The following is a 23,227-nucleotide window of genomic DNA, read 5'->3' as shown; positions in this document are numbered from 1 at the left end:
AAGGAAAGGAAAGGAAAGGAAAGGAAAGGAAAGGAAAGGAAAAGAAAAGAAAGGAAAAGAAAGGAAAAGAAAGGAAAGGGGAAAGGGGAAAGGAAAGGAAGACTGAATTTTTTTCAGCAGGTTAAACAAGCAAAGCTTTGAGGAGAAATCCGAAGAAGAAACGAGGAGGAGGAGGAGGAGGAAGAGGAGGAGGAAGCTAATGTTTTGATCCATTCCTTGCAGCATCAACTAGGACCCAAAGGAAAACAGACTCGACTAAAAGGGCCCTAGAATTCCAGTAAATCATCTGTTCTTCTGACCAGAGAGACCACAAGAAATCCAGAAGGTAGACTCTAAGCGATGCATATCTTGCTGGGTGAAGACACACTGGACAGCCAAACTATAACTAAAGCATAGAAGCATTGATAACATTAAACGGGACTAAACATAAACAAGGACTCGAGTAATATGCGAGTTAGTAGGGTCTACTCAAATAGATGCCATTAAACATACTGTCCAGGGGGGGTGGGGAAACCTGACAAATTCCAGTAGTCTCTGGCCAAGTACGTCAATTTTTAAAAATTTTGTTGAATTAATTTACTTCATTTTATGTGTATGGTGTTTTGCCTGCATGAATGTCCATACAGCATGTGCATGCAATGCTGCCAGCAGAATCCAGAAGACATCAGAATGCCTGGAATTGGAGTTGGGAACTAAACCAGGGTTATACATAATAACAACCAGTGCCTTTAACCATGGACCTATCCAGCACCAACCTGTGGTGCCATAAAAAGTCCAGGTTCTCTGCCCCACTAGCTCTTCAGCTCTTATTAATGTTACCATTAAATTGTCTTCATAAGCATCTAAGTAATAGCCACTTCTATATATGACATAGGCTCCAGGCCCTCCTGTCTTGATCCTAAAATTTTCTTACTGATGCTCTCTACTTTTCCTGTTTTAATACTACCAGTATACTTATTCAGAAAGTCTAGAGGACACACCAAAATCATCCAGTGCAAGTATAGAACTCAGTCTCAAGAATTTAAAAACAAAAATTAGCCTTCTATAATTATATTTTACAAAAACAAAAGATGAAATGATCTGAGATCTTATTCAGACATTTATGTAATTACATCAGAATCTAAAGGGACAAGGAACTTAAAAAAAAAACTTGTGCTAAAGGAAGCAAAAGGGACCCCCTTAAAGGCTACTATACTAAAGGAGAATCCTAAGCCTGAAACAAAAATTAAAGAGGTCATTATATGACATGACAATGTAAAGAAAAGGTGGTTGCCCATGCCTTTAATTACACAAAGTGAGGGGGCAGAGCCATACATACCTCTGTGAATTTGAGGCAAGCCTGGTCTACAAATCAGGCTATAAGGGGAAACATTGTCTCAAGAAAAAAGAAAGGAAGGAAAGAAGGAAGAAGGAGAGGGAGCCAGAGTGGAAGGGAGGGAGGGGAAACACAAGAAGGCAGTAATGTGGAAGAAGGGGCCAGTGGGAGGACGACAAAAGACAAATTTTGATTGAAAAGTGCCATAATAGGACTAGCAAGATAGCTCAGCAGTAAGGGTCTCACAGTGCTAACCTGATAACTTGAGTCTGATACTAAGAACCCACATAAAGTTGTAAACAAAGTACTAACTTCACAAAATTGACCACTGATCTCCACACACTTAAAGAAAAGAAAAATAACCTGCCATAATGAAAACGAATTCTTTGTGTGCTACTATGTAAAGCAGGATCCTAATGAGGGCAATGTTTGCCATCGTGTGGGGAATCAGGCCATATATGGTACTTAGTAGAGTTCTAAAAAACAGACCTTTGCTCTCTATAAATAGGGAAAGTACTTAAAGCAAAAACGCCCTCCCAAAGCTGCTTACATTTTCCAGGTTTCTCCTCAAACTGCTAAAGATGATCACTTGGATAGCTTACATAACTCTTATAACAGATAAAAATTCCAGTTTTTGATTTGAGGCCTATATATGTATAGTCTAGGTAAATAAAAGTTCACTAAAGGGGGCTCACACATGAGTTTGACCATTTGGAGGAGGATGCTCTTGATCTATTTGTTTTGTATTTTGAGACAGGGTCTCACGTAGCCCAGGCTGGCCTTCTTGAACTTGTTGCATAGTCAATGACCATCCTAAACTCATGATCCTTCTGTCTTGGCCTCACAAGTGCTGGCAGGCATCAATACCTTCAGCTGCCTAATCAACTAATCAAAAAATGATAGACAGCCCTAAATGGAACATCTATTATCACCCTGTCCAAGGTTCAGGCGATATCATGGAAAAAGGATGAAAAAAATCTAAGAGACAGAAGATGGGAAGGATGGCTCAATGGTAAAGCATTTGCCTAGTATGTATAAGAACATGAGTCTAATCCCAAGTACCAAAAAAAAGCAAAGAATTGAAGGGGGTCTTTCATCCCTGAAAAGGTATGAGGAAGTCTCAACCTCCAGACCTATAGGTGGGAATATTTGAGAACATGGACATTATAGACATAATTAGATAAAATGAAAGCCAAGTGTAGCAACTCTTGACTATAATCCCAGCATTTGTGAGGCTACGGCAGAAGGGTTGCTATGAGTTCCAGAACAGCCTGTGTTACAAACTAAGGTTCTGTCTTAAAAAAGAAGAAAAAGGAAAAAAAAAAAAGAAAGAAAGAAAGAAAGAAAGAAAGAAAGAAAGAAAGAGAAAGAAAGAAAGAAAGAGAAAGAAAGAAAGAAAGAAAGAAAGAAAGAAAGAAAGAAAGAAAGAAAGAAAGAAAGCAATTAACCCAGACATTGTGGCACATGCTATCCCAACTCTCGAGAAGTAGAAGCAAAAGAATTAGGAATTTGAAGTCAGCTTAGAGTACAGGAGATGAACTTGACTCAGAAAAACAAAACCCCCAAACAACACAAAAGCCTCCAACTGCTTCTGTAAGGTTGCCACACTAGTTGTGACAATGGCAAAGCCACCAACAGCTATTTTAAAATTGGGTACCAGTTTAAGGCCAGCCTGAACTACATAAAACCTTCTCCCAAAAGAAGAGAGCAATAAACCATGAGTTCATATTGGAGTGGGCCTTCAATCCAATACGATAATCATATTAATAAGAGAAAAGACGCAGAGATATAGATGCATGAAAACCATGCAATGGTAAAAGCAGAAAAGCCTCCTGAAACCAAGAAGATGTAGCAAAGATAAGCTCCTACAGTTTTCAGAAGAAATGTGACTCTGCAGCTGACACCTTGGTTTGGGAATTAAAGTCTCCAAAAACAAACAATAAACTGCTGGGATTTTGAAGCCACCTGTTGTTGTGGTATTTTGTGGTACACCAGCTCCAGGAAAGTCATCAAGTAATCAATCCAATTAATATCTAATATAACAGACTTTTGTGAAATCCTCCTGAGCAAAACCAAAAACAAGCACCTTAATGTATAGTTGTATGACTACAAAGTCATAGATATGTCAGTAACAGATGATGTGTCAGTCTTTGTGCAGCAGGAAGATGCTAACTCCCCTTAAACTGTCAATTGTTTCAAAGCTGTGGACTGCACATCTATCCACGAATACAGTTTTTCCTCAAGTGAGACTAGTTGATTATATTTGAACAGTGAGGGAATCTTCGGGTACATACATACTTGGAACATTTTCATCTTCACTTCCATGGATGTATTTCCAACCCAGCTAACATGGCCAGTGAACTTAATGTCCTGTTCAGGGCTTAAGCTGTGTTTACACATATCTGCAAAACAGAAATTTAAGATCCACCCAAACCATATCAGAAATGTCTATACTATAAGGGAACAATATCATTTGAAAAGCTGCAATTATACTATATTTCTTATCTTTAAAACTAAAATCTTTTTTTAGCATACAAAACAAATTTAAAAGTCTTTGTGGAAACTGGAGACCATGAAAAGACTATAAAAACTAGGATCAAGTAAAATTCTCCCACCTAACTATATAAATATCATGTTATAGTCTGTTTTCATATATACATTAAAATCCCCTATATGGAAAACAATTTCCCCCAATCCCAATAATACTTTACAATTACTGAAAATTCTAAGTATGCAGAGAAGCTGATCTTGCTTACCAATCTTGTCCACCAGGACTGTAACTATTGATAAAGGAGACATCTTGGTAGAATGATTGCGGTTGTGCATGTAGCAAACAAGAACTGTATGGAACCAGAAGAGAATAACAGAAAAGCAGAATTATTCCTTCAATTTACAGTTCTCTTTGAAATTCACAAAAGGTCTTTATTTTCAATAAAGTTCTCTAATACTTTTATCCTAGAACCAAAGATATTTTTAATTGAGTCAAGGTCTCATTCCATTGCCCTGACTGGCCTGGAATTCACTGTTTCTAGGATGCTTTCAAACTTGTGGTGGGTGATTCTTCTAACTCATCCTCCTAAGTACTTGAGTTATACATGTAAGCCTTCAGCCCTGACAAAAACATTTCCCCTCTTTTTAATAATGCTCATTTGTTTAATGTGTTTATGTGTGTGCCTGAGTGTGTGTATATGTGCCACATTTATGCAAGAAGCTGTAGAAGTCGGTCCTAGTTAGAGTTTCTATTGCTATGATGAAACACCATGACTAAAAGCAAGAAGGAGAGGAAAGGGTTAATTTTGGTTTAGACTTCCACATTATTGTTCATTGCTGAAGGAATTCAATACACAAACTCAAACAGGGCAGGAACTTGGAGGCAGGATATGATGCAGAGGCCAATGGAGGGGTGCTACTTGTTGTCTTGCTTTCCATGGCTTGCTCAGCCTGCTTTCTTTTAGAACCCAGGACCACCAGCCCAGGAATGGTACCACCCACAATGGGCTATGCCCTCCTCTGTCAATCACTACTTAAGAAAATGTCCTATAGGCCTGCCTACAGTCCAATCTTATGATGGCATTTTCTCAACTGTGGATCCCTCCTCTCTGATTAGATTAGCTTGTGTCAACATGACATAAAACTAAGGAGCACGAGGTCAGAAGAGGGTAATAAATTCCCTGGAATTAGAGTTAAATAAACAGTCAGTTATGACCCGCCATGTAGATTTTGAAAATTAAACCTGGCAGCTAGAGCTCTTAATTGCTGATCCATCTCTCCAGCCCCTGCCTCATCTCTTAGGTGGCTGGCATTACCAGCATCTCTACTACACCTGGCCTTAAAGACTTTTATAAACTTAATTCGTCTGGAGATCCTTTACTTTGTTCCCTAGGTTGTAGATTTAGTAAGGAAATCAAATTCCAAAGCCCACCCTCACCGTAGTTTTTTGGAACAGCAAGGAAACAGTGCCAAAACAGAGTAAAAACCTAGCACATATCTGACAGTATGAATGGAACACCCCCAGAAAAGAGGAAGTAAGCACAGGACTCAGCTAACTATTTTACCCCAACTCTTTCCTAATCGTGAAGCTGTTGTTTTTCTCAGCTCTCCCTCTTTCCCAACCACACTCTTGGCTCCTACACTGTCCTGCAGACCTCTGTATACTCTCTATATCTTAACATGCATCATATATTTAGCAAGTACAGTTCTATGTACTTATGAATATGAACTTATTTAAATTTGCATTACAGTTATGCATTGATTTGGGTTCCTGTTTTTGCCACCATGATCTCCTTCAATGGGTCTTAGTATTCTCAGGACAAAGTCTGCTCAGTAATTCATGCTAAACGATAGTTAACTATTCCATATCCCGCCAAATCTGTCTGTCCCTTATGCGGTTGAATCGCAGCTCGGCACATTGCGTTAGCATTCTCCTAAGCCAATTGCATAACGAAAGGACTTCCGGTGTCCGAATTTCCAAGGATTCTACTAGCTGAAATCAATAGCCTGTTCACAAAGTTCTGATATGGTTCATCAGAACTCTGCCGAATGTTAGGGGTACACTGGGGCCTGAGATGTTGAAGGCAAGAAACTCCATTTAAAAGTTCCCAGATATCTTTGTGAGTCTGACGTGTGGTCATAGTAGTAGAATGGGAGAGAAAAAAGATTCAAGAGATAAAAATACAGCTCTAACAAGACTTGAATAAATGCAAAGTTCCTAGCTTAGTGGGGAAAAATACAGCAAGAGGAAAATGGACCAACCGCACTGAAATGTTTGTTTGTTTCTTTGTTTGTTCAGAGTTGGGAATAGCTAGCACTCTATTACTGAGCTATAACTCCCAGCCCAAGATGTTGGATTTGAGAAGCCTAATAGGACATCCAAAGGAAGATATCCAGTAGATAGGAAGACAACCTGGAACTCAGAGGAAGCAGGCAAATGTAGTTTCACAGGAATTCAAAGTACTCATAGCAAGAGAAGGGCTGAAAATAGATGGGATGATATCTGTAGAATGAGAAAAGGTAGCCTTCAAAAGGGCCGAAGAGATATGCGCACGCATCACAGTGCAGGTTCAAATCTCAGTGCTGCGCTGCAGCTCCCCCTCAATGTCCCCTATGCCCTCGAAACAACCTAGCTCCGTGCTGCCCTCTGCCCTCCTCCCTCCAGCTGCCGCCCGCGCAACCCCCCGTCCCTGGCTCATGGCCAAGCTGCATGCGACTGAGCCGCTCACGTTCTGCGTGCCTTGGAAGCTGCTCCTGCTCTGGGACTTCCCCGAGGAGCGGCCGCTCTGGGTCCCGCCATCTGGGGTGGCTCGGCCCCTCAAGCGCCAGGGGGACGCGGTGACCTGGCGGAGCCTGCCTCTGTGCCCCATAAGGGACCCAGCGGTTGGGAACACAGACAAGAGCTGGAGCCCGGAGAGCCACTTCCTGGAGAGCAGGAGGAACCCCGGGCCCTGGGCAGCAGCAACAGAGTAGAGAGCGGTGGGCAGCCCGCAGGTAGCCGACAGGATGCACAAGCCAGACTGAAGAGTTTTGGCAGTATAATACATTCCAGTATTGGAGGTACCCTCTGCCACCTATTTATCTGCCAGCTCTTGAAGATGTGAGTGCAAACAGCCTGACAGATACACTTGAGGACAAGAATGAAGGAGTTGAGATTGACATGGAGTCCTGACAGAAGGATCTGAAGAAATGGGATTCAATGAATTTGAGGCGACCTAAGGAAAAAGTTCTTTTATATATTTGATATGATTCTTTTCTCAAACCTGAAAACTGAGAGTTTTGGGATAAATAACTAATGGCTACTGAATCTCCTAATGGAGAGTTATCGAGGGTGTGGTACAGCTGCAGACAAAGTACTCTGTGTATGCATTTTTAATGAAAAAGGTTTTGTTCACACTCTTGACTTTGAAGATGCTTATCTTGGAAAAGAATGTTTTGACAGTTTCAGAGGAAGCACTCAGGTCTTCCACACTTATTCTGTCAAATGATCCTTTGCACCACAAAGCTTATTTGTGGTGCATGGAACGAATACGTTAATACAGCTGATGCTCATAAATACTTGCTAGTACATCTTATTGGATCCCTTTGGTTGAACAAATAGGAGACAAGTATCGATGCAAAATTAAAATGTGAGATTGTCTCTGAAAGCTAACCTTGTTTTACAAGAGTGTAAATTTAAACTAGTGAGAATTTCCATTTGGGTAGCTTGTTTTACCTTTCACTGTTTGCTGTTTATTAAAACAGTATAAGCAATGAATATAGCCAAACAATGGATAGAGAACAGTAGGAAGCAGATGCCTGCCCCTGCTCCCTTTTCTGAGATGAAAGAAATGATCTGGTCAGTTTACTGATTTTGTTTTGAGGACATTTTTTATATTGTTTATATTATTTTAGACCTGTAGTTCTCAACACTGATAGCACTTTAGCCATCACTGCCCTAGTCCTAGAGATCTCATTCAATTATTTGAAGGTGGCTTTACACATAGGTTTTTGTTTTGTTTTTTTGCACCGATTCTTTATCCCTGTGTTGTGCAGATGGGGCCAGAACCACTACACTAGCAGCCTTTCCTGTTTAAAGGAGATCACTAGTGAGCTGAAGCAATTCCTCTTCATTAGTTTTGTCCATATCTTGTTATAGTATTTGATTTGTCATTACTAAGTTATTGTGTTACAATTATATTTTTAATAAAGTACACTGTTTATGTTTGAAAAAAAAAGTGGCGAAGATAAAAACCCTGGGACAGGCAATATTTAATGGATCAACAGAGGAAGAGGATCCTATAAAGATTGGAAATGAGAGGCAAGAAGAAAAATCACCAGAGCCGGGCGTGGTGGCGCACGCCTTTAATCCCAGCACTTGGGAGGCAGAGGCAGGCGGATTTCTGAGTTCGAGGCCAGCCTGGTATACAGAGTGAGTTCCAGGACAGCCAGGACTACACAGAGAAACCCTGTCTCGAAAAACCAAAAAAAAAAAAAAAAAAAAAGAAAAATCACCAGAGACCAAAAATAAGTAGAACAATAACAGAAACCACAAAAGATATCAGGTAAGCATGGGGAAGTACTGTGTAATAAAGAAGCCAATGGTGAGTGTGGCAAGAATGTTTTTAATGACACAGAAGAGGAGAAACCAGAGCATAGCAGTCTAACACGTAACAGGTCTCAATAAAGGTCAATGAAACAAAACAACCTTTCTAATTCGTTCCAGTAAATCAGCAATAAAGGAATGGGAAAGAGAATCTGAGAGTGCTTATAAGAGGAAGGGAGTTTATCTACATTTCATTTTAAGATGGAGAACCTTAATGTTTCATAACATTCAGGAAAAGTTAAGTTGGGAAATGGCTTGGGATACAAAGCAAAAGGCATACTTGATAAGGCAAGTTACTTGAAGACAGAAGTAAAAGTATTAAGAGAACAGGTGGAAGGGGTTGGCCATTCACAGGAGGCAATGAGAGAGAACACAAGGTTAAGGTCAGCAAGTTGACTCAGCTGCTAATGGCAGTTGCCGCTAAGCCTGATGACCTCAGAGGTCCATCTCCAAAATCTACAAGGCAGAAAGGGAGAACCAACTCCCACAGCAGCCCTTTGATTGCCTGTTCACACGCGCAAAATAACTGTAAGAACATTAAAAGGGAAACTAAGGGCAATGGCAAGGGACTTTGTGACTATATCGACAGATAAATAAACCAAAGTAAGATATACAAATATAAATGTGTACAGTTTTTAAATACCACTAATTGTAATTAATCTTCAGGAGGAGGGTGGCTACATGTAAGTAGTCTTGTGTGTACTTTAAGAAATATTGGGGTCTTTCTTCCAGCCTTTTCCCAACAGCTCAGTTTGTCATTAGGAGTAAGAAAGGCAGCCTGGAGCAGAGAGCCTGAGTGGTGTCAATAGGACACTCATGCAGAGGGGTGAGTGACGAAAGCAATGGCAGCACATTGCAGCTTAAGCACAACGAGGAAGATGACCATGCAAAAAGGACCTGGCTCAGGATATCAGAGTCCAAGTGACATAAAGGACATGCCAGGAGGAATTCAGGTTGTGGCCCTGGTAAATGGGTTGCATGCAGGACACTGGTCAAGTTAGTAAGTATATTAAGGATAATGGAGATAACTGGAAAAGGGAAGTAAGTGCAAACCACACAGTGCTAAAGTCAAGTTGAAGCTACCAGTATAAAAGTAGTTTCCATATACAGAGAGATCAGTAAGTAAACAAATGTAAATGTATGCTCATGGACAGAAATATCCCAGCTCACCCAACAGCGAGCATACAGGAACAGTAACAACCAATAGCAACAACTCCCAGCACACAATCCTTGCTTTCTAAATGTCGTTCTCCATTAAAAAGAACTAGAATTCTTTGGAGATTTGGCTAACTGTCCAGCTGGGCCAGAGAAAAGATAGGGTGAATCTAGAATGTCTTACTGGACAGTACTCAAAGAATGATGGTGGACACATTTTTAAAAGCCAGGCCATTGAGAAGGCTCCATTTTATAAAGTGCTTACCACACATTCATAAAGACTTATATAAAAAGCCAGGATTGCATCTGTAACCTCAGTCTGTAAAGGTCAAGACAGGAGGATCCCTGGGGCATGCTGGGTAGCCAGTCAGTCAATCTGTGAGCTCCAGGTTCAGTAAGAGAGCTGTGTTCAAAACGAATATGAAAAGCAACTGAGGAGGGCACCTGACATTGATCACTGCTCTCTGCATGCATGTGTAAACACAATGCATTGCAGCCATGACTATGAACACACACACACACACACACACACAAAACAAAAGGTAGATCAAATAGACTAAGATGATATTCCACTGATTTTCGGACTAAAAAGAGGAATTCCTGAGTCACAATATATAAGAAAAGCAGCTTGCAACCCTCAAAGTGTCAAGCTTACAGAAACCAAGGAAAGACTCAGAATCCTTTCCCAACACAATTATCCAATGCAACCTATGCTAGAGAAGCGAACTCTTCTTTAATAAATGACCACTAGTTTAGACTAAATAGGCCCTGAGGATTAAAGATGGTAGTATTGATGTAGGAAATGTTCTTCTTAATAGGAAATACACACTAAAATATATGATGGTCTGCGATTTACTCTCTCACACATGATTCAGGGAAAATAATTCTTTATATGGTATCTGTATCTTGTCTTTAAAACTCTTTTTTAAAAATATAGTGACCCAATGAGATTAATTGGAGTGCTTACATGGGCATAAGTGAAGGATTATTTATATGAACATAGCAGAATGTGCCAGTGACTATACCAACTGAATAAAATGTCTCAAGCCAGGGATGGGGGAAAGGGGGATGGTGATGGTGATGAAGCACACCTCTAATCCCAGCACTTGGGAACCAGAAGCAGGTAGATCTCTGTAAGGAGTTCTAGACTAGGCTGTTGTACAGAGCTAGTTCCAGGGTAGCTGTGGTGGTCGGAGTATTCCTAGCCCAGGGAGTGGCACTATTTGGAGGTGTGGCCTTGTTGGAGTAGGTGTGACCTTGTTGGAATAGGTGTGCCACTGTGGGCATGGGCTTTAAAACCCTCATTCTAGCTTCCTGGAAGCCAATATTCTGCTAGCTGTCTTAGGAAAAAGAGGTGCGACTCTCAGCTCCTCTGGTCCCATATCTGCCTGGAAGCTTCCATACTTCCTCTTTGAAGATAATGGGCTGAACCTCTGATCTTGTAAGCCAGCCCCAATTAAATGTTGTCTTGGTCCTGGTGTCTGTTCACAGCAATAAAATCCTAAGACAGAAGTTGGTACCAGGAGTGAGGTATTCCTGTACTAGGCCTGACCATGCTTTTGTTTGGAAGAATGTGAATTTTGGGACTTTGGATTGGAAAGCAGCAGAATGCTTTAAATGGGGTTTAATGGGCTATCCTATTAGGAATATGGAAGAGTTTGTTGCTGAGAGTGATTTGAACTATGAAGACCTAAGAGATTTAAGTAGAGAAGAATTTCTGTATGTAGCCTACAGACTGTTTTTGTGGTATTTGATAAAGAATAGGCTGCTTTTTGTCCTTGTATGAAGAGTCTACCTAAGGCTAAGGTAAAGAGATTTATATTAATTGCATTGACAAAGTAAGTCTCAAAAAAGCCCAGCAGAGAATTTGTTCTCTAGTTAAGTCTTGTGAAAAGCATTTTGAACAAGCATAGCAAACTTAGAAAGGAAAAATATATAATATACTAAGAAATTAGTGGTGATTAAGAAAAGACCATCATCACTGTGGTGGTAAAATCTTCTGGGAATCATTTTCTGAGAGCACGGAGAAGCTTTGTTGCAGAGATAGCCAAGGTTGTATCTCCTGTTGCAGCTGTGCTTGGCAATGTGTAAGAGTCACCCAGGTGGTCCTGGTTTTGAAGGCATGAAGGGGTCATGCAAAGAAGTTGAGGCTTGGGACCATGAAGAGAGCCTATGAGAGTCTATTGGTGAATTCTGGTTGCATCAGAAGACCCCAGCATATTGGAGATGCCAGTACCCCCAAGAACAACAGTAGCAGCAGCAGAGTGGAGTCAACCAGAGCCTAGAGCGCTACAGGGGCCAGAAGTGATGAAGGCCCTTTGGAGGACCTCAGAAGATTATGTGTGGATCCAAGACATTAGAACAAGAAGCTGTAATGTTGAAGTTGTCTTTGAAATCCCAAGATGTTCGAGATGCCAGAACCATAGGCTATCTGCTGGGGAAAGCTGCTAACAGGGATTGCAACCAGTCCAGGAGAAAGAAGTTTGTTGCAGTCAACAAAAATGAAAAAAGAGTTGGAAATCTGAAGACTGCTTTGACATCAGACATAGAGATGCAGAGTTTGGAGTTTGCCCAGCTTGTTTCCTGTCTTGCATTTGGGGTTACAGTTAAGTGATTGGATGAATCTCAGAAGAGTCCGTGAACTTTGGACTTTTAACACTGCTAAGACTGCTATAGACTATATTTTTCATTATGCTGGGTTTATAAATGTCCCCCATAGACTTATATGTTTGAACAAGCCTATGAGGGCCAGGGAGTGGCACGATTTGGAGGTGTGGCTTTGATGGAATAGGTGTGGCCTTGTTGGAGTAGATGTGCCACTGTGGGCATGGGCTTTAATACCTTCATCCTAGCTGCCTGGAAGCCAGTCTTCTGCTAGCTGCCTTAGGAACAAGAGGTGGAACTCTCAGCTCCTCAAGCCCCACATCTGCCCGGACACTGTCATGCTCCTGCCTGGATGATAATGAACTGAACCTGTAAGCCAGCCCCAATTAAATGTCATTCTTATGAGTTGCCTTGGAGCTTGGAGATGAAGAGATGGCTCAGGAGGTTAAGAGCACTGACTGCACTTCTGGAGTTCCTGGGTTCAATTCCCAGCAACCACAGAGTGGCTCACAACCATCTGTAATGAGATCTGATACCATCTTCTGGTGTGTCTGAAGACAGCTACAGTGTACTCATAAAAATAAAATAAAAAACTCTTAAAAAAAAAAAGGGTTGTCTTGGTCATGGTGTCTGTTCACAGCTGTAAAACCCTAACTAATACAGTAGCCATAGCTACACAGAGAATCCTGTCTCAGAAAGAAAGAAAGAAAGAAAGAAAGAAAGAAAGAAAGAAAGAAAGAAAGAAAGAAAAGGAAGGAAAGAAGGAAGGAAGGAAGAAGAAAAGGAGAGAAGGAGGGAAGGAGGGAAGGAGGGAAGGAGGGAAGGAGGGAAGGAGGGAAGGAAGGAAGGAAGGAAGGAAGGAAGGAAGGAAGGAAGGAAGGAAATATTCCTTCATTCCCCAGCAACCGACTGTCTCTAGATCCTCAGGGAGGGGAGAAAGATCATAAGCCCCTCCAGCCTAGCAACAGTTTAACTGCACATAGAGCTTCCAAGAGAGGCAGTGCCTCTTTACCCTCTATGTTGGAATTTCCAAGGGCCCAATCTTATATAGTCCTTGTACAGTCAGTAACTTGCTGAAAGCTCAAGAATGCAATGGCCATGTCATACCTAGATAATAGTGTGCCCTGACATTGCAGATAGAACTACATCTAGAGTCTGTGCTTAGCATGCTTGAGGCCTTGACTTTAATCCCCAGCAGCTAAACTAAATTTTACAACTAGAAGTCATCATAAATGAGGCTCATTTGAATGGTAACTCTATTAAAGAGAAATCTTTGTTTAGAATAAAAACAATATGACAATGAAAAATATTTTTTGCCCTTTTATGTCCTCATATGTCTAGAATAAAAAAATAGAATAAAATGGCCTTTTCTATCAAGGATTCACTGTCTACTCATAACTGTTATTAGGAATACAAATACTAGTACCTCCTAGGCTGTCAAGGTCCTCAAGAATCCTGCCAAATCTGTGAAACAAAGCAAAATATGAATTAAATGAAAGTCACAATGAATTTCCTTTACTTGTACTTTGTGATAATAAAAGGGCTCTAAAAATGATTGTAGTGATACTTATACAACTCCTTCACTATACTGAACTACAGTCACACACTTTAAATAAATGAACTAGAAGGTTTATGAATTGTATCTGACAGTAGTTGCTTTTAAAAATTAAAACAAATGGAAATAATGAATATAATACAGAGTTACCTTACTGTATTTTGAACAGTCACATATTTGTCTCGTAGTTCAGGGTCAGTACCCAAAGGTAGGAGAACTTCGATGTAACTATCCCTCATTTTCCTCGGTGGTAGGACTTTCTGTGATTTAGGCAAAAAACTATGAAGTAACTTCCTTTCCTCCATTGCTTTTACATGGTCTCTGAGAAGAAAAGGTAAAGCTTCATAAAACAAGAACAGTGCTGACCCACCCCTCAAACATTCCAGTACCCACCCCTCAAACATGATAGTCAGACATAATAAGTGGAAGAAAGGGAGCTCTGTACCTGCCTCATCTTCAATCCCTTCACTCCTTTCTCATGACCTTCTTGAAAAAACTGAGCATTGCTAATGATATTTTTAAGCTTGTAGATAAGAGTCTCATGCTCTACCAACTGAAATAGCTGGGGACTAGGTGTATGCATAAGAAATCCATACTTACTGATATCGATACATTTAATTGGGATACACAGTCAACTGACCAAAAAGTTTCTTCAGGAATTGAGATATCACTCAGTGGTTAAGAGCACTGCTTGTGTAGGACTCTGATTGGATTCCCAGCACCCATATGATGGCTCACAACCATCTGTAACTACAGTTCTAGAAGATCTGATGCCACCTCCTGGCATCCTCAGACAGTGAACACATATGATGCACATACATGAATATAGAGAAAACACCTATACACCTAAAAAATAAATATATCTTTTAAAAGGCTTATTTATACTAGCAACATAGCTCAGTGGTAGGACACTTGCCTAGCATATGCAAAGTCCTGAATTCAATACTAAGCAAGAAATGGAAAAGAGACAACAGGCAGGGTGATAACACTACTTCAGAGTCTCAGTATCCTGCCAGATTCATATTTGTCCTCATATTCTTTCTCCTCTCTCTCTCTCTCCCTCTTCCTCTCCCTCCCCTCTCCCTTCAGTTTCAGAAAAGAGACAAAGAAAAAAATTTGAATGATATACAAAGGATGTATGCAAAGCAGAATAAAAGGTAGAAAGGAAGAAAACATTTTTCAAAGATAAAAGAGGAAAACAGGATATGAAAGTATAACACAAAAGAAAAAGCATCGGGAAACTAAAACTGTTAATAGCACTATTACATACAAAGTCCTTCTAAAGTTAAATGATCAACTATTATTGCCAAAAGAGTTTGGCTTACAAAAAATACTAAAATCAGACAAACAAGTTAAATTAAGAATGTACAATACTCTCAACACAAATAGCTCAGCCTTGTGAAAGTTGAATTCCTGGGGGAAAAAATGGAGATGTCAAAAACCACCAGATGCAACTTTTAAAACTATTGTTGCACCTTGATGTTGTTTTTAAAATATAAGTTCTAGTCTGACCACCTCCTCCTGTACCCCAGACAATCTCTAGACTTCCACCAGGACTACCTGAATCCACCCACAGGTCCATTTGCTCCACCTTTATTATCCAGAGGTCAGAAGTCCTCCACTAGGGTCTAGCCTGGTGAGTACCTCCTACAGCCTAATCCTTGTGTTTCTGGGTCTTACATGCAGTGCCTTGGCTTAGTCTGGCCACTTAATACTACACCTCAGCCAACCAGTAGACTTCCTCCAGGAAACATTCTATCTCCAAGCCCACTCTGGGGATTATCCTGATGAGTGCCCTTAACCTATCCATCCAAGCCTTTTCTCAATCTTCCGGATTGAGCCTGAGTCCCACAAACAGTGCACTACTCTAGTCTGCCCTTCCCTGCCTTCTCAGCAAAGGATCTCTAGACTTGGGTAAAGATCTGCTCTATCCATTGCCCAAAACACAGGACTTTCCCAGGTCATAGAACTTTCAATAGTAAAGCTATATGAAATAGTAAAATCGGGCCGGGCGTGGTGGCGCACGCCTTTAATCCCAGCACTTGGGAGGCAGAGGCAGGCGGATTTCTGAGTTCGAGGCCAGCCTGGTCTACAAAGTAAGTTCCAGGACAGCCAGGGCTACACAGAGAAACCCTGTCTCGAAAAACCAAAAAAAAAAAAAAGAAAAGAAATAGTAAAATCAGAAGACTTGAATTCAAGTCCCAATTCTGAACTTCAGTTTTAATGTGTGTAAACAAAAGACTGAAATAGGAAAAAATATGTCATAAGCATATCATATATTTTCTTCTGAAAAATCAGTGAATATACCCAAACAGGTTTTGAAAATGCACAATATACATAAATCACATTCTTTCATGGTAATGAGGCATCAGCTGATCACTACACTAAGATGTGGCTCTTTTCCTTCTCAGCAGAAAGCCCTATCTCTACACAGGGCTCTCCGACCATAGAAGGGGATCAGCATCTAAGCCTAACTATCACTTAGCATGATCCCTTGGGGATAAAAGACGAAAGTCCATACCTCCAGACTGTGGATACGCCTACAATCTCCCGCAGCTTGTCTCGAACTGAAACAAAGATAAAGACTTTATTCTATGAAACCAAGAAATAGCAAAGCTGGGTTAAGGCAAGATGTTCAGGAACTAAGGAAAGTTTCTAAGGCACTCAAAATGTATCAAAAGATTCAGGAATTCCATCCAGTGCCACTACAAACAGCACAGGGAAGGAATCAGGCCTCTGTTCTCTCAATTATGCAGCTTCCTCAGTGCAAATACACATACTTTTGCCAATTACAGAGGTTTATTGAAATAAGTCAGAAAGGAATTTTTCAATTTTTTACCCAAAGGGGCTTTATCAAAATCAAGAAGTTAGTCTCTTTAGGATTGAACACTTTTCTGCATGTATGTACATATGTAAAGGCCAGAGATCAAGTGTAGGTATCATTATTTAGGTGTAATCTACCTTGTTTGTTTGTTTGTTTGTTTGTTTGTTTTGAGACACTGTCTCTCACTGGCCTGGAGCTTGCTAAGTAAGCTAGGCTAATTGGCCAGTGAGTTCTGGGTATCCACATGACTCCATGTCTTTAGTGCTGAGATTACAAGTGTATGGCATTACACATGGCTTTTTGACATGGGTACTAGGGATCAAGCTCACTTCTCAGGCCTGCATGGCAAGTACTTTACCAAGTGAGCTATCTTCCTAGTCTGGGAACAAAGATATTTATAAGTAAAATCTCCACCCATCTTCTTATAGACAACATCAGATCAAATTACTTAGTTCAGCTACTAATACTAATATCCAAAACCGAGTTTATTGCAATTTAGTTTTTACATTTTTACACTATTCTAATTAGAGCAATTTACACCAGAGAAATAAAGCAAGACTTAAATCCAGGTAAAGCAAAGAGTGTGATTTAATTTTAATTAATGCCCACTGTACAAGAGTGAAGTAGTTTAAAACAAAACCTAAATGCTGAAGAAAAAATTGATATCACCACACACCATGATTCCCATGGATAGTTGAATGTGCTATATAAAAAGGGGGAAATAATTAGACAGTCAGCAGTAATTTGAAATTAGAAAATAAATGTGTAATATTTCAAATAGCTTTTTTTCTATATTTCAAAATATACATTCCAGCCATAGAAAATTAAATGTAGCTATACTTGGTATTTCAGTAACTAAGTCATCAAACTATTCATTCCAGTCATGGGAAATTAAATGTAGCTATACTTGTTCCTTCAATAACTATATGATCAAAACCAAATTGTGGTTAGAATAACATTCAGTCTCATAAAAGTGCTGGAGTTTCTATCAGACTGCTGTGTATATATCACAAACTCAGTGTATACACTAATATAGTTAAATCACAAAGAACTGCAAAACATAGACATTAGTAAGTTAGTCTTATTTTTTAATTTCCTCCTGAGTAAAAAAATGTATACAACATATCCCAAAGAGTGCACACATTACTGACACAAAAGTTCTCACTAGTTTCGTCAGTGTAAAGACTGGTAGGTTCTGATCAAGAATTATTAATTTTAAACACATTAATATTCTCTCTCATTCAGTCTCTCTCTCTCTCTCTCTCTCTCTCTCTCTCTCTCTCTCTCGTAGAACCTTTAAAGATTAAACAATTTTAATTTTAATGAACTCTTAATGTCTAAGGCATTCTGTAGTCTGTACGTGACAGTAGTGAGTGAAACTAACTGCAACTAAGCATACATTAACGAAAGCCATCATAACTACCTACAAGGGTTTAGGTTGGTACAAAGGGTAGGCTCATTTCTTATTCACTAGATCTGTGTTTGCATCTTCTGTACCTCTTTATAAGAAGTAGAAATAAGAAACAACTCAGTCCCCAAGACTCCTAGGAACAACTCAGATTCTCTGATTTCCACCTAAAGCTTTACACAGCTATCTTCATTACTTCATGTTTATGAAATATAGACACTTAACATGTATGTCTCAGGGATGGAGACATGACACAGTGGTTAAGAGCAGGTAATGCTCTTGCAAAAGACCCAAATTCAGTTCTCAGGTACCTCAGAACCACGTGTTCCCTCCGAAGGAAACTGATGTTTCTACATGCACATGTATTTCTGTCTACATATCCAACCATACCCCACATACATAGTAATTAATTAAATATACATTTTTAACAGGGATGTTTCATTATTGCTAAACTATCATGCTGTGCACCTCCAAAGGGAAATGGGCTTTTTTCATCATGTAGGCACAAAAGAATAAAAACACCCTGCTTGCCTTGATGGATGTGTAAGGGTTCACTTATTTTGTATTGGGATCCTTGAGACAGTCCTCTGCCATGAGTAAGAAGCCCCTTGTTCAAGGTCCAAAGCCTGTAAAGCAAGAGAAAGCTTATTTAAAATAGTTTCCAGAGCTGCTTCTCTAGGAATCGTACAGTAAGGCCTCACTTCTTCCACAGTATCTAGCCACACACCAGCTTTAGTATGTATCTTATAGGAGTTTTCAGTTTACAAGTATGTGATTTAAGGGTAGTCCTTATATTTTTTTTATAATTTCTTTTCTGTGCTTGTGTGATGTGTAGTGGTCAGAAGACTGAAGCAGTATGGGGTTTGAATATGCTTGTCCCAGGGAGTGGCACTATTTGGAGGTGTAGCTTTTTGTTGGAGGAATCGTGTCTCTGTAGGCATGGGCTTTAAGATCCTCATCCTAGTTGCCTGGAAGCCAGTATTCTGCTAGCAGCCTTCAGATGAAAATTCAGAACTCTCACCTCCACCTGCACCATGCCTGCCTGGACCCTGCCATGTTCCCACCTTGATGATACTGCACTGAACCTCTGAACCTGTAAGCCAGCTCCAATTAAATGTTATCCTTAAAAGAGTTGCCTTGATCATGGTGTCTGCTCACAGCAGTAAAACCCTAAGACAGGCAGTGTCTCTTTTCTTCCTGCCATGCTGCAAACTCCAGACTAGCTGGCCCCTGAAATTCCTTATGATTCTCCTATCTCTGTCTCTTAAACTGCCATAAGAATGCTGGCACTAAAGAACATTCAGCTTCTTTTTTTTTTTTTTTTTTTTTTTACTATTTACATGGGTTCCAGGGTTATCAGCCAAGTACTTTTACTCACTGATATACCCTGACTGCCTCTACTTTTGATTTTTGTGATAGGATCCATGAGCCCTGACTGAAGACTGAACCTAGTAACGTGCAAGCTAAACCACTGTGCCACACCCTCAAACCCTTAGCCCCCGTAACTCCTTATGTTTTAGAAGTAGAGTTTATTAGGAATACATTTTAAGATAGAACTAAACATGGAAATTAATAGAAAGAAAGGTGACCAGGGAAAGGACAGGCCTCAAGAACGGTGTGGATTTCTCAAGAAAGTGTTTCCTGGTTTTTTGGTTTCTTTGAGACAGGGTCTCATGGTCTTGATATGTAGCTGAAGAAGAAGCTTGAGGTTCTCCTGCCTCTACCTTCTGAGTGCTGCAATTATAGGCATGCCCTACCACACCTGGCACACAAATTGGAAGTTGGCACTTTTTTTGTTGTTTTGTTTTTGTAATACCAGGGATTGAACCCAGGGCCTTAAAAATGCTAGGCCAGTGCTCTCCCTCTGAGCTATATATCCTCAGCCCAACTACTTCTTGAGATCAAGACAAACATTATAATTATCTGCAAAATAAACAAAAGATGTGGATGAGGTTTAATGGATCCATCTTGCCCGTTCCATTTTATTGGCTTCAGAAGCCCAGAACTAATTTCCTAAGCAAATGAGCACATTAATTATGAACATTTACTTTGCTCTTTATTATCACACCATACTTCCTCAATAAGTAAGATCAACCCAATTACAAACTAATCATCTTTGAACTTTGAATCAGCCCTTTGCACTCAAAGTACTTATTTCACTTGTCTAGACATTTCCTAGGTCGCTAATGAAATAAAATAAGAGCTATGTACTCAAAAGGGACTTAGCAACCCTCTCAAAAATCAACTAGGGAAGTTGATTTTAGCTTACTTTCGCTTAAGTGTTGACTCTTAACCATACACTACCATACCAGTAATAATATATATATATATATATATAAGCCTGGTATGGTGACAGATCCTTGTGAGTTCAAGGCCAGCCACAGTGAGGGCTAAATGATGAGGCTGTTTTTTCAAACGCACGCACACACACACACACACACACACACACACTGGAAAAGCTATTGAAGGAATCAAGAATACCAAACACTGGCAAGTCATTATAGCACAAGTTAATTGCCAATTCTTTCTATACAATGTGAGGATAATGACTAACCAAAAAAATTATATCTTTACCTTTCCTTAGACTCCAAGCTACTGAATTACAGCATTCAGTGAGTGGAAGTCCCTCAGGAATGTAGTTTTGACAATTATGTGTTGCCAGAATAAATCTTTGACCTTTCACCAAGCCAATTAATTCATTTGCAAAAGAACACTTAATTATGCATACTTGCTCATTGGAATTTTTAAGTCCTTGGCTACCTGGTCATCTTATTTAGCTGTGACACCATCTCTGCTGGCCCACTAAAACAGAAATGCTTGCTGGAGGACTTTAGTCTTTATGTTCTGTATTTTGTCATTGATAATCTTTCCCTTTTCTGTACATTTCTACATAGATTAATATTTTGGTCTTCTTGATCTTAATCTTCAAATTGGAATTTTCTCAGAATGTCATTTAGATTTTTCTATTTTTCACTGTTCTGAGTTCAAATCTATTACTCATGGAAGTAGGTTATATAGCCTTCTGCTACCCCACAAACCAGGGTTCTGAATTAGAACATACCTAGTTTGAAAGAACATAACAGGATGTGGAGAGTGATAAAGTCATGATTCTGGCAAGATGTGTTTCAATCTGCAGGACCCACAAAAAGGTAAAAGGAAAAAACCTGACTCCACAAAGCTGGCCTTTGACCACCACATGCACACAAACAGACACAGAGAGAGAGAGAGAGAGAGAGAGAGAGAGAGAGAGAGACAGACAGACAGACAGACAGACAGACAGAGACAGAGAGACAGAGAGACAGAGAGACAGAGAGAGACAGAGACAGAGAGACAGAGAGAGATCATGTAGATATACACACAATTTTTTTTCAATACAAAGCATTGGAAAAATTGGGGAGATGCTTGGCAGGTAGAAATGCTTGCTATGCAAGCATGAAGACCTGGATTCAGATATTGGCAACCACATACAAAGTCAGGTGTGGCTGCATGTATGCCTATAACCCCAGAGACGGGAAGATCAGGGCTTGTTAGCCAGCCAGTCTAGCCTAGATGATAATCTCTAGTCTCAGTGAGAGCTACTGTCTTATGGGAATAAGGCAAGTGATAGAGCAGGATGCCTGATGACCTCTTGTTTCAGCATGCAAACATGGACAAACATACTTGCACACATACATGCGCATACACCACCTTACCCCACATGCACACAGACCCCATATGAAGAACATGCTGCAAAAAGAACAGCTAGTCATTTCTGTTGCTAACATTTACTGAAAGACAAAATGGACCTGATTTCAAACCCCAGAAACATAAAAAGGGAGAACTAAATATAAAAAAAAAACACCTAAGTCAAAATATTTGGAAATTCAGTCTTAAGGCCCTAATTTCTGTATGCAGCCTTAAAATTAGAAATATATTCAAAGGGGAATTTGAATACTTTAAAAAGTATTTTTATATCTGGACTGAGCAGATAGCTGGGTTGGTTGAGTGCTCGCCCAGCATGCTTGAGGCCCTGGGTTCCATTTCTAACACACATAAAATCAAGGGTGGTGGCACGTGCTTGCAATCAGAGCACTTGAGAGGCTGAGGTATGTATGCATCTGTATGTAGGTATGTGCACATGTATGTGTGGGAGGGAGGATGTCCTGTGGGGCAATGACTCTGCTGAGCTGGAGTTACAGGTGGCTGTGAGCTGTTTGAAACAGGTATGAGATCCAAACTCAGGTCCTCTGGAAGAGCAGCAAGTGCTCTTAGCCACACAGCCATCTCTCTAGTCCCTTAAACCTTGAACACTTACAGAACAGTGATTTGAAGAACAATAGAGTTTTAACAGCTGTACAATATATTTGTGTTTTAAGCTGACTCATCTAGAACAACTTCTAGTCCCGTAAGCTCTGTTAATGGTAAAGAAATGCACCCTTCTTTATTTTATAGCAAATTACTACTCTATCTTTTTTGTTTGTTTATTTTAGACAGAGAAATAACTTACCAATATGTTACAATAGCACACACTATTCAACATAGTACTACACTATGGGTTCTCAGCTGAGGAGCTGTTAGTTTTATCATTTGGTCTAGGCTATGTCATCTGAGTTTGTGTAAGTCCACACTGTGATGTTGCATAATGACAAAAACTCCTAACAGCACTGTGTTCAGAGCACTGGTAGGTGATGAAACACTTAAGTAGAAATGGCTTAATCAACACCCAGCCCCTTAGTACATCAAAATTACTTTACTAGCTTCCTTATTTCCAATAACCTCACAGAGCAGCTCAACAGAGGAAACTGCCATGGGCCTTCAGGATTCTCAGGCCACAGAACCCCAAGATTGAACCTTTCTAGTGAAAGAGCCCCAAGAATCTCAACCTCTTCATGGTCTGCCTAGGGAGCCACAGAGTCACCTGAAGTTGTGAAAAGAAACAGATTGGCTCCATCCTAGGTTCCAAATATGGAGAAAATGGCAAAAAAAAAAATGTTACCCCATTATCAGAGGTTGGGGGAGTATCAGCTTGGTAGAAGATTTGCTTAGGATGTGCGAGGCCCTGCAGCTGCAACAGCACAAGCAAGACTAGGCATACCCCCACTACTCAGAGAAAATACCTCAACATGCAGACTAAATCAAGTGGGATGACTTGTGTGCTTCTGAGAAAAATCTACACAAGCAAACACCAAATAACCCTCAGACACTCTATACCATATATATGTGTGTGTATATATATATATATATATATATATATATATATATATACATATATACTATATATACATATATATGTATATATTTTTTCACACTTG

The 23,227-nt window shown here is 40.0% G+C and overlaps 1 protein-coding gene and 1 pseudogene across 1 annotated transcript in view; one reads left to right on the top strand and one right to left on the bottom strand.

Annotated features, from left to right (window-relative positions):
• Acot9 (acyl-CoA thioesterase 9) overlaps positions 1-23,227 on the bottom strand; it is a 39,461-nt gene that overhangs the window by 13,729 nt on the left and 2,505 nt on the right. The window contains exons 2-7 of the mRNA XM_021153108.1: positions 18,468-18,562; positions 16,226-16,271; positions 13,855-14,025; positions 13,576-13,613; positions 4,072-4,155; positions 3,614-3,717 (exon numbers count right to left, since the gene is read on the bottom strand). Coding sequence (XP_021008767.1) covers positions 3,614-3,717; positions 4,072-4,155; positions 13,576-13,613; positions 13,855-14,025; positions 16,226-16,271; positions 18,468-18,562 — 538 coding nt within the window. The remainder of the gene's footprint in view (positions 1-3,613; positions 3,718-4,071; positions 4,156-13,575; positions 13,614-13,854; positions 14,026-16,225; positions 16,272-18,467; positions 18,563-23,227) is intronic.
• Positions 6,503-6,977, top strand: LOC110286621 (annotated as a pseudogene).

The sequence above is a fragment of the Mus caroli genome, chromosome X, assembly GCF_900094665.2.
Source record: "Mus caroli chromosome X, CAROLI_EIJ_v1.1, whole genome shotgun sequence".
In the NCBI taxonomy this organism is placed as follows: domain Eukaryota; kingdom Metazoa; phylum Chordata; class Mammalia; order Rodentia; family Muridae; genus Mus; species Mus caroli.
Note: the sequence above shows the minus strand (reverse complement) of the source record. Positions and strands in the feature narration are given on the sequence as shown.